This window comes from Mizuhopecten yessoensis, unplaced genomic scaffold (assembly GCF_002113885.1).
Source record: "Mizuhopecten yessoensis strain PY_sf001 unplaced genomic scaffold, ASM211388v2 scaffold8657, whole genome shotgun sequence".
Classification (NCBI taxonomy): domain Eukaryota; kingdom Metazoa; phylum Mollusca; class Bivalvia; order Pectinida; family Pectinidae; genus Mizuhopecten; species Mizuhopecten yessoensis.
The window spans coordinates 276029-288438 of NW_018407656.1; the positions used below are offsets into that span (position 1 = coordinate 276029).

The 12410-nt window shown below is 35.2% G+C and overlaps 1 protein-coding gene across 16 annotated transcripts in view; it reads left to right on the forward strand.

The window, feature by feature from the left end:
* Positions 1-12410, forward strand: part of LOC110456312 (protein unc-13 homolog B-like) — a 206445-nt gene that overhangs the window by 17412 nt on the left and 176623 nt on the right. For 15 of the 16 annotated variants that reach the window (XM_021506965.1, XM_021506978.1, XM_021506962.1 and 12 more), the window contains exon 3: positions 8553-8564. The exons of the other annotated variant lie outside the window; for it this stretch is intronic. In XM_021506965.1, coding sequence (XP_021362640.1) covers positions 8553-8564 — 12 coding nt within the window. The remainder of the gene's footprint in view (positions 1-8552; positions 8565-12410) is intronic. 16 annotated transcript variants of the gene reach the window in all.

Sequence of the window (12410 nt, forward strand, 5' to 3'; positions counted from 1 at the left end):
TCAGACACACCTGTTATGATCATTACACACACCCTGTAGTAACTAGGAGATCATTTGATTCAGACACACCTGTTATGATCATTACACACACCCTGTAGTAACTAGGAGATCATTTGATTCAGACACACCTGTTATGATCATTACACACACCCTGTAGTAACTAGGAGATCATTTGATTCAGACACACCTGTTATGATCATTACACACACCCTGTAGTAACTAGGAGATCATTTGATTCAGACACACCTGTTATGATCATTACACACACCCTGTAGTAACTAGGAGATCATTTGATTCAGACACACCTGTTATGATCATTACACACACCCTGTAGTAACTAGGAGATCATTTGATTCAGACACACCTGTTATGATCATTACACACACCCTGTAGTAACTAGGAGATCATTTGATTCAGACACACCTGTTATGATCATTACACACACCCTGTAGTAACTAGGAGATCATTTGATTCAGACACACCTGTTATGATCATTACACACACCCTGTAGTAACTAGGAGATCATTTGATTCAGACACACCTGTTATGATCATTACACACACCCTGTAGTAACTAGGAGATCATTTGATTCAGACACACCTGTTATGATCATTACACACACCCTGTAGTAACTAGGAGATCATTTGATTCAGACACACCTGTTATGATCATTACACACACCCTGTAGTAACTAGGAGATCATTTGATTCAGACACACCTGTTATGATCATTACACACACCCTGTAGTAACTAGGAGATCATTTGATTCAGACACACCTGTTATGATCATTACACACACCCTGTAGTAACTAGGAGATCATTTGTTTCAGACACACCTGTTATGATCATTACACACACCCTGTAGTAACTAGGAGATCATTTGTTTCAGACACACCTGTTATGATCATTACACACATCCTGTAGTAACTAGGGGATAATTTGACCACAGGATTTAGATTTTAGGTTTGTGTGAGTTTGGATTTGAATGAGGGAGTTTTGAGGGATATCTGTAAATTTTGGTCAAAATGAGGGAGTCTCCCTCCTAATGAGGGAGGGTTGACAGCTATGGGTTTACGTTTTTGAATTATTGGAACTGATCATAAATCAAATAGTTGGTTTTATCGTATAATTTACAGTCATATGATATGTTTACTGGAATAGATCTGGTACAGAAGTATTTTAGTAACTTGATTTACTGAAATAAACTATTGAATTGGTGTACAAACAGGGTATTTAAACTTTGTACAGTTGTGGGACCGCACAACGCACCAAAAATAGCGTGCGCACACCGTGCATACATCGTTCACACACCGTCCGCACATCGTCCACACATGGTGCGCACAACTGTGCGATTTAGCAATCGTTCGCCCCGTTGTGCGATTCTCTCCGCACAACTGTGCGATTTGGTATCATTTGTAGATCAAAATTACGGAATGACAAAAATACGGAAAGCTTGTATACGATAATGTACACTGTGTATATATCTGTAATTTCTCATCACAATAATCAAGATTACACAATTTCACAATGCGTGTTACACAGTATTACAGCGACCGTAAGGCTGTCAAGAATGGGTTTGGCTCCAAGGTAACAGAACAGGTAAATAACAATTTTATGAGTGTCCGGAGTTTTACCTGACCAGTGCCTGACACACAGAGCTGATATGCGATACCGTTTGACCGTAATGAATAGTATTTGTTATTTGCATTCGTTTGCCTATGGCTCCCCTTCACCTGGATTTTCACACCCCCGGCCTTACCCGACGAGTTACGTAAGTGCCCCAGGCGGGTAGAAAACTACGGTCCAGGTACATGTACAAAGTGGTTATGTTTACCTGTATACGGGATTGTGTTGTAATTTTACATGTGACGATTAAGTTTGTTTAAAAACACAGAAAACACAATTTCTAAATATAAGAATGTATAGACAGAAAGATAATTATATCAGTTTATAGATGTTGCTAGAATATAGAAACATACGTAAACATCAAGTTTATATGTTTAAACACAAAACCGTATAAATTGTTAAGGCATTTCTCAATTTACACCAACCACGATTGTTATCGCACAACGTCCGTCCATCGTGCGCACATATGTGCGCAAGCAATGATCGTCCAGCTTTTTATCGTTCGCCCATCGTGCACACACCGTTCACACACCGTGCACACATCGTGCGTACACCGCACATCGTGTAACGTTGTGCGATCCCACAACTGTACATTACAATGGTTAAGAGTCGTATGTTTATAAGTAGGTCAGTCTTTTGACTAGGAAATGTTTACAATTTTACTTTAAAAAATTGTTACTCATTTTAACTTCTAGCTAACAAAGTCACTGATTTTATGTGTGTGTTCCAGCCCCTATAGCTGTGGTGTACATATTTGTATTAGAAATCACCAGCTTGTATGTCATGTTTGTGTCTAGATCTACTGCCCACATACGTACTTGTATTGAAAATAGATTTAGTATTTCAATTCAAAGGTATTGGTATATAATTGTTTTTATGTAGGTCATAACAAATATGATCTTTTTAGATAAACCTTATCTTCATAACATTAATGTATTAATGAAACTGTTGAAAAGTACACAAGAATGCACTGTAGACATATTATAAGGAAGGATTTATTGTGAGATAACTGTGACACAAATCACAACCCTATTTATGAGTCTATGTAATCCTTAACCTCGGGCAGTTAAGAAAAGAATTTGGCCACTGTGAGCTTGTAATATTATGACAATACCAGACTTAAATTAGGACAATTTGAAAATAAGTTTCATGATATTTTAGAAAACAAGTTGAATCTCTGACCCTGTTCCTATGATGCTAGCTGAATTGACCCACATTCTTTTGTAAGATCCCAAGTGTAAGTGTTAAACTGTAATAGTGGAATGGTGTCATCTTGTGACTCGAGATCTTTAAACTGATCACAGCGTGAAGTTGATTTTTGTTGGCAATAGTTTTGAAATCAATCTATTCTGTTGATCTATAAGTTACATGTAAATATTAATTTGTGGGTATTTGCACGCGAATTTGCTCCCCCCCCAAAAAAAAGTTAATACATTTCCGCACCATGAAAGTTTCCAATTTTAAAATAAATTGTGCCTGACTCAATTACAGACTGAAATGGGATCTTATTCGTAACACAATTTTACCCGATTTGTAACTAAAGATGATCCAGTGAAACCTTAGCCCAGATAGAATTAGAACTACTAAATAAGGTAATACACCTAAATTCTTGTCCTAATTTGCTCAAGACCCAATTCCTAATCTTGACCCAATTCTGAACCAGAGTGACCCAATTTCTGACCTTTAAAATCAAATTTCTTATCTTTACTGTGACATTATTGTATTCCTAAGTTGATATGACATAACTTAAATCTAGTTGTGATCAAGCTTCTATCTTGAATGCTGTAATTTTTAAACTAGCGGCAATATTGTTACTTAACGAGTAACCCAGTTTCCAACCTGGTCCTGTCCTAAAAATGTAGCTTCTAAACATGGGGTTGCTTCCTTAAGTATGCAGTCATAATGATTATTTATTCTTCCTTCTGATACGTATAAATTAATACACACATATACACACATACATATATGATGTAAACAAAACCTCAGTGCTTGATCTATTGTGAAGCAGGTGTTGATTTTGTTGGGCAAATAGACATTTTGTTTACTTATAAAGTCACCAATATCTGGTGCTGTGTTTAATTAAAGCTGTGCTCAAAGTGAAACCCTTTACGTACACTGGCTCAAAATGTTTGTTTGATCTTGAAGTTGTTAGAAAAATTGTCTGAAAAGTTTTCTTTTAGCTCTTGTGAAATAGACAAATATTATTTATATAGCATCTTTATTGATTGTTCTGTATAATTTACAATAATTAAGTATTTAAGTGATTGGTTGTCATGTACTTTGTAACAATAGTTTTGTTTAGTTATCCTGTTAATGTAACCAGGCTTTTGAATGGTTGTCTGGTACGGGTAACCTCCATGTATCGCTTTCCATTGCAATGCTAAATATCTATGCTGTCGTCCATTTTGCCACACGATTAAATGTACATGTTAGGGTCCCACATAAGAGATACAGGTGCCCAACCCACATAAGAGATACAGGTACCCAACCCACATAAGAGATACAGGTGCCCAACCCACATAAGAGATGCAGGTGCCCAACCCACATAAGAGATACAGGTGCCCAACCAACATAAGAGATGCAGGTGCCCAACCCACATAAGATATACAGGTACCCAACCCACATAAGAGATACAGGTGCCCAACCCACATAAGAGATACAGGTGCCGTACCCACATAAGAGATACAGGTGCCCAACCCACATAAGAGATACAGGTGCCCAATAGTAATCATGGTGTTTGTCTCCATCCTTCCATCTGTCCTTCCACACTCCAGAATCCAACAGACTAGTATTTCTGTATGTAGATATGCAAAAGGGGTTTGAAAAATTTGTTCTAATGAATGACCTTGACCTTAAAAAATTTGGAACAACTTCTTAATAACCAAGAGGCCATTTAAGGACATCCAAGAGGCCTAGGGTGATTGAGTTTGGCCAGTAGCATTTTGAAAAGAAGGGCTGTCATTTGATTTTCAAATGAGTGACCTAGCTTCGCCAAGTTCTCCGGGATCCAGTCACAGGGATCAAATTTGTTAACACCTCTGAGCAGCTTCTTCTGAATAATCCAGAGGTCTAAGGTGATGTATTAGCATGCTGAGATGAAGTGCTATTAAGTTGTTCAAATTAATGACCTTGACTTACTTTAAAGGTCACAGGTTAAGTTTATTTAAACCATTTAACCATAACAAAGAGGCTTAGGGTAATGTTGTTTGGCCAGTAGCATAATAATATCATACTATTCATGGCGTCTGATCATCGGAGACCTTTCTCATTAAAACTACTGTTCTGAGTGTGTCCATACTTGGTGGTATAACTGGGCGGATTACATACATGTGCTACGTTTTACGTTACTTGTACAAATATTTCAAAAATCTAGAATTATCACTAATTAGGCTTCTGCTTCGGGTGATTAAGGAGTTATTACTACAGTCAGCCACATCGAAGAGCTCCGATGACGTGTCATTGCTCTTTTTGCAATGTTATAAACTCAGGTGGTAATGCCATAAGCCCAATGTTTGGAGAATAGTTATATAAATTACTCTTTGTGCTGTCCTGATAACATAGCTAAACTGCGTTACAGAAAATTAACATGTGGAATGATGTGCTGAATCGCCTTCAATTTCACTATTGATTTATGGCCGAGAGGCCGTTCATTCACACAGGTAGAGGATCTTATTATTACTCATATAAGTTTGTGTGCGGTATAAATTGACACCTGAGAATAATTTACTGAAATAGTATTGTATGCCTTTGCGAAATTTGTATTTTATCGTGTGACGCATAAAGTCTTGCTGAGACGGATGTCGAAGAATCTCTGATAGTAAAATGATTGACAGGGACAGGTGTTCATACAACCAAATGACGTATATGATAAAGCAGTAACAAATATGCAAAGTACAATCAGCATGACTTGTATGATTGCAATCGTAACAAAATCAAAGCAGAAATGCGATTCTGTAAATATCACGTATACAAAAGACTGTAAACACAGTTGGTAACTCTTTGCACTTAATAACGGTAAATACATGTAGTGTATAGTTGTATGAACGGTGGCAGTAAGTGTATATCTGTGTGTTGTATTTTGATTGTAATTAAGGCATGATCTAATTATGAATGCTGTCCATTTACGATAATATATTCGTGTATTTTTGTTAAGTGTGTAAATATGATTGTGCGTTAAACATAAAATGATGACCTGTTATTTAACAAGCTCAGCTCCATGTTATGTACCGTCAAACTTGTTTACCACCAAAATGTCCTCGCATGGAAAACTGGTCACCTAGACATTGGACAAGGATCTTCTTTTAATATTTCGATTAGACCTTATACAATGGTCTAATACGTGAAAACTTCGAATAAACTTCGAATAAGGTTATGTTTCAGGGTTCCAAGGTCAAAACCAAGGTCACAATTACTATTTATAGAAATTTGTAAATCAATTCAATTACGTATACATCACTCCACCAACTTAATTTATGAACAGATTTTGAAAAAAACTAAATATGCAAACAACTATGTGATTGTCTTTAAAATGATTATTTCATGAACTAAAGGTCAGAGGTCATCATTAATGCTATATCAAAAATCGAAACTAATTTGCATTGGCGCTGGATCATTCATGTCAGTTACAGACATTTGCTGTGTTTTTCTGTCAAAAAGGTAAAACCTGTGATTTACAATGTTAAAAGTATACAAATATTTGAATGTTGCCAAACTTTTTTGCAATAGGTATATTAATTGAGATATTTGTCAGGGGGTAATGTATGCAGTACGTATATGAAGTTTTTTAAGTACAGTGATAAATTGATCAATGCAAGTAAAATACCTAGAAATTCATCTAAATTATGAGATAAATATGTTTGATAAGGTACCAGAAAAAAAAATGTCATTGTCATTTTATAGCTAAATTGACTGATTTCTGTCGAAATTTGATATATTGAATTGTGACTTAGGTGTCAGAGCAATTAAATTTGTTCTGCTATTTATTGTAAATTTGCACAATTATTGACTTTTCATGAGGTGTATATAAGATATTATCAACCTGGGAATAAAAAGAGAATCATTGAAGCTAAATGATGTGAATCGATATGGATGACACTTTTAAAAAGTTATCGTGGGAACAAACATACTGAAAAAAATGTTGATGTTAGTAATTTAAATTTTTAACTTTCTCAGTGTATTGTATATTGAAGTTAATGTTACAAAAATGTGCCAACATCAACATATTTACCTAGGAGAGTCCTCCCACGGGTTAAAAGATATTTGACATCAAAGATGATGTAGAAGATGAATTTTGTTGTGTGCATGCAGAGATATTCCTATTTATGATGTGGAGGTTTTCTTGTTAAATTGATTCTTCACATTATTTGTGATGTTGACAAGTTTGCATCACAGGGAAACATCGCTGTTGTAATATATATAGATTTCAAAATGGGTCATTTCATATTATCTGAATTATTCTGCAATAAGCCCAGGGGGCCAACACCTAATTAACAACTCAATGTGGAAGGGCGGGCTTAATTACAGGATAATGATTTAACATTCATGAGCATTTCTGCAGAACTGCTAACAATAGTTATTGGTGGGCTTAATTATTACCAGGTGTGGGCTTATCATCAGATAAATACGGTAATTGCGAATAATTTGTTGTGAAAATAGCAAAAATATTTTCAGTGTCAAAAAATTCTGCCTTTAGAGTAGTAAAGGGATCAGACATTAGGGGATCGAAAACATAGAAGTTAAATAAATGATATTAAACGAAGTTTGAAGTGACAGATTTTTTTTGCAAAAAAGTCACATACATGTATTATCCAGACGGATCATATGAAGGCGTATTGCAACAACCACAACAAGCTTGTCATCAGCACTGTATGTGTATCAGAAAAGGCACATATGGAAATAAAGTGATTTACTACGTCAGATGCTGTAATGTGTATTTAACATAAAATGTTGTGTCATAATTGGTGTTCTCTTATCAGTAGTTTAACTCCGATTATTCAAATTTAACTCATTTGATAGGCTGGGTTACAAGATAAGATAAAATTCTAAAGGCACATGTGCAAATAAAACATAAAAAAGATATTTGAAAACTGGTAACGTATCTTTACAATTTTAATGTGCACTTTTGAGTGTAAAAAGAAGCATGTAATTTTAAAATTATTTATATCTCCAATCAAGGGTTTTCTTAGATCTACTTTCGCTGAACAGCACAATTGTAAAGTCTTGGTTTACGTAATCCACTTATTCAGAATGGATTTTTCTTATATTCTTTGGGAATGCATATATTTTTTGATGGTATTGACAATGGAGACAGTACATGTGTACCCTATATAAATCAATCTTCGGTTGTGTCATTAAGTGAGTTATCGTGGTTGTATATCGTTACCATGTTGATCTATATTGATTATTCTGACTTACGCTATATATTCCCAGGACGTCATCCCGATCGTCAGGATCAGCTCTCTGGCCTTCTCATGTCCTGTTTCTTATTATACATCTTTATATATATATTTGCTTTTGAAGACATTTTTCCTTCAGAATTTTTGACAGTATTTCAATAACATATTGCTGTAAAAAATTACAATATATGAATGAAATACATTTAGTAAGATTTGTAAGATATATTATTTCCGTGCTTGATTTATATACCCACATTTCTGATTATCAAAACAAAAATACATTTCTGCATTTCTTATAGAATTATGTTTCATATAGTATGACAGTATAATATGTTTTTTTTTTTTTTTTTTTAAATAGCGAAGATTTCTAAAATATATTATTTCCATGTTGAATTCCATTGACAAACATTTTTGATTCATATATATTTTAAGATGAAAAAAAATGCATTAATTAATCCAACTTTATAATTTATTCATTGTTGATTAGAATATTCATTGAACTTTGACATTTTCTATTTGAATATGCATCAGCTGCTGAGGAGGGTAAGTGTGTTACCATAGAGATGTTGTTGTTTTCTTTGTGTTGGGCATTAAAAGTCTCTCTTATTCTCACACATAGTTTTGGAAATAATCTGCACTTGCCTTTTTTCCCGTTCCTGAAATGTTTAGCTGGTATTTGGTTACAAATTCACCCAGTTTTTTTGCATCAATAATGATTTTTGTTGACAGTTTCAATATTTTTCAATATATTTCTTTCATTAGTTATTTTCATGCTTTCAATATTTAAGTTCAATATATACGAACAATAATATGCATAAATGTTTTGATATTTGTTGAGATATAAGTTAAGTTAAGAAATTAAATAATGATTGTTTGGCATGAAAAATATATATTTAGTAATACGACAAAATCAACAGATTTTGATTTTGGTGAATTTGAACCTGACATTGCTCTTTGGTATGATATTGTTCCGATATTTAAGAAGCATTTCTACGCTGGTATGATTGAATGTCTTTAACTTCAGATACTTGGATCTTACTCCTTGTGAACTAGAGTTTAGGGGTATATAATGCTATTCAAGGGAGAAAGACTTGGATCTTACTCCTTGTGAACTAGCATTTAGGGGTATAATTCTATTCAAGGGAGAAAGACTTGGATCTTACTCCTTGTGAACTAGTATTTGGAGGTATATAATGCTATTCACGGGAGAAAGACTTGGATCTCACTCCTTGTGAACTAGTATTTAGGGGTATATAATGCTATTCAAGGGAGAAAGATAATGCTAACACTCTTTCCCGGTTGTCAAATCAGTCATGAATGGATCACACTTCTTGGAATCAGTATATTTAGATTGCACACCTATACTGTATCTGCTTCCATAGCGGTTACTCTTTGTACATTGCACTTATCAGCTATATTGATTTTAGTTTATCCCATTCAGCTGATTTCTGTATCTACAGGACAAGTTTCTTATTTTATCAGGAAGACCTCCAATTTCTTTTAACAATTGGAAAACCAGTGGTTACCTAGAAGACCTATAGTTTCTTGTGTAATAAATACATCGCTAGTTTCTGTTAATGATTGGAGGACTTTTGGCTAAACAGAGGATCACTGGTTTGTGTGTATATCTGGAGTATCACTGGTTTGTGTGTATGTCTGGAGTATCACTGGTTTGTGTGTATATATGTGGAGTATCACTGGTTTGTGTGTATATCTGAGTATCACTGGTTTGTGTATATATCAGGAGGATCACTGGTTTGTGTGTATATCTGGAGTATCTCTGGTTTGTGTATATATCAGGAGTATCACTGGTTTGTGTATATATCTGGAGTGTCACTGGTTTGTGTGTATATATCTGGAGTACCACTGGTTTGTGTGTATATCTGGAGTATCCCTGGTTTGTGTGTATATCTGGAGTATCACTGGGTTGTGTGTATATCTGGAGTATCACTGGTTGGTGTGTATATCTGGAGTATCACTGGTTTGGGTGTATATCTGGAGTATCACTGGTTTGTGTACATGTATATATCAGGAGTATCACTGGTTTGTGGGTATATCTGGAGTATCACTGGTGTGTGTACATGTATATATCAGGAGTATCACTGGTTTGTGTATATATCTGGAGTATCACTGGTTTGTGTGTATATCTGGAGTATCACTGGTTTTCGCGTATATATCTGGAGTATCACTGGTTTGTGTATATATCTGGAGTATCACTGGTTTGTGTGTATATCTGGAGTATCACTGGTTTGTGTACATGTATATATCAGGAGTATCACTGGTTTGTGTATATATCTGGAGTATCACTGTTTTGTGTATATATATCTGGAGAATCACTGGTTTGTGTATATATCTGGAGTATAACTGGTTTGTGTATATATCTGGAGTATAACTGGTTTGTGTATATATCTGGAGTATAACTGGTTTGTGTATATATCTGGAGTATCTATAGTTTTTGTGTATATCTGGATTATCACTGGTTTGTGTGTATATATCTGGAGTATCGCTGGTTTGTGTGTATATCTGGAGTATCCCTGGTTTGTGTATATATATCTGGAGTATCATTGGTTTGTGTATATATCTGGAGTATCACTGGTTCGTGTATATATCTGGAGTATCACTGGTTTGTATATATATCTGGAGTATCACTGGTTTGTATATATATCTGGAGTATCACTGGTTTGTGGATATATATCTGGAGTATCACTGGTTTGTATATATATCTGGAGTATCACTGGTTTGTATATATATCTGGAGTATCACTGGTTTGTATATATATCTGGAGTATCACTGGTTTGTGGATATATATCTGGAGTATCACTGGTTTGTATATATATCTGGAGTATCACTGGTTTGTGGGTATATTAGGAGTATCACGGGTTTGTGTATATATCCGGAGTATCACTGGTTTGTGTATATATCAGGAGTATCACTGGTTTGTGGGTATATCTGGAGTATCACTGGTGTGTGTACATGTATATATCAGGAGTATCACTGGTTTGTGGGTATATCTGGAGTATCACTGGTGTGTGTACATGTATATATCAGGAGTATCACTGGTTTGTGTATATATATCAGGAGTATCACTGGTTTGTGTGTATATACCTGGAGTATCACTGGTTTGTGTGTATATCAGGAGTATCACTGGTTTGTGTATATATATCAGGAGTATCACTGGTTTGTGGGTATATCTGGAGTATCACTGGTTTGTGAATATATCTGGAGTATCACTGGTTTGTGGGTATATTAGGAGTATCACGGGTTTGTGTATATATCCGGAGTATCACTGGTTTGTGTATATATCCGGAGTATCACTGGTTTGTGTGTATATCTTCTGGAGTATCACTGGTTTGTGTATATACCTGGAGTATCACTGGTTTGTGTGTATAGCTGGAGTATCACTGGTTTGTGTGTATAACTGGAGTATCACTGGTTTGTGTATATACCTGGAGTATCACTGGTTTGTGTGTATAGCTGGAGTATCACTGGTTTGTGTGTATAGCTGGAGTATCACTGGTTTGTGTGTATAACTGGAGTATCACTGGTTTGTGTATATATCTCGAGTATCACTGGTTTGTGTGTATATATTTGGAGTATCACTGGTTTGTGTATATATTTGGAGTATCACTGGTTTGTGTATATATGTGGAGTATCACTGGTTTGTGTATATATCCGGAGTATCACTGGTTTGTGTGTATATCTCTCGAGTATCACTGGTTTGTGTATATATCCGGAGTATCACTGGTTTGTGTATATATCAGGAGTATCACTGGTTTGTGGGTATATCTGGAGTATCACTGGTGTGTGTACATGTATATATCAGGAGTATCACTGGTTTGTGTGTATATATTTGGAGTATCACTGGTTTGTGTATATATATCAGGAGTATCACTGGTTTGTGGGTATATCTGGAGTATCACTGGTGTGTGTACATGTATATATCAGGAGTATCACTGGTTTGTGGGTATATCTGGAGTATCACTGGTGTGTGTACATGTATATATCAGGAGTATCACTGGTTTGTGTGTATATATTTGGAGTATCACTGGTTTGTGTATATATTTGGAGTATCACTGGTTTGTGTATATATTTGGAGTATCACTGGTTTGTGTATATATTTGGAGTATCACTGGTTTGTGTATATATGTGGAGTATCACTGGTTTGTGTATATATGTGGAGTATCTTTGTTTTGTGTATATATCTGGAGTATCACTGTTTTGTGTATATATATCTGGAGAATCACTGGTTTGTGTATATATCTGGAGCATCACTGGTTTGTGTGTATTTCTGGAGTATCACTTGTTTTCGTGTATATATCTGGAGTATCACTGGTTCGTGTATATATCTGGAGTATCACTGGTTTGTGGATATATATCTGGAGTATCACT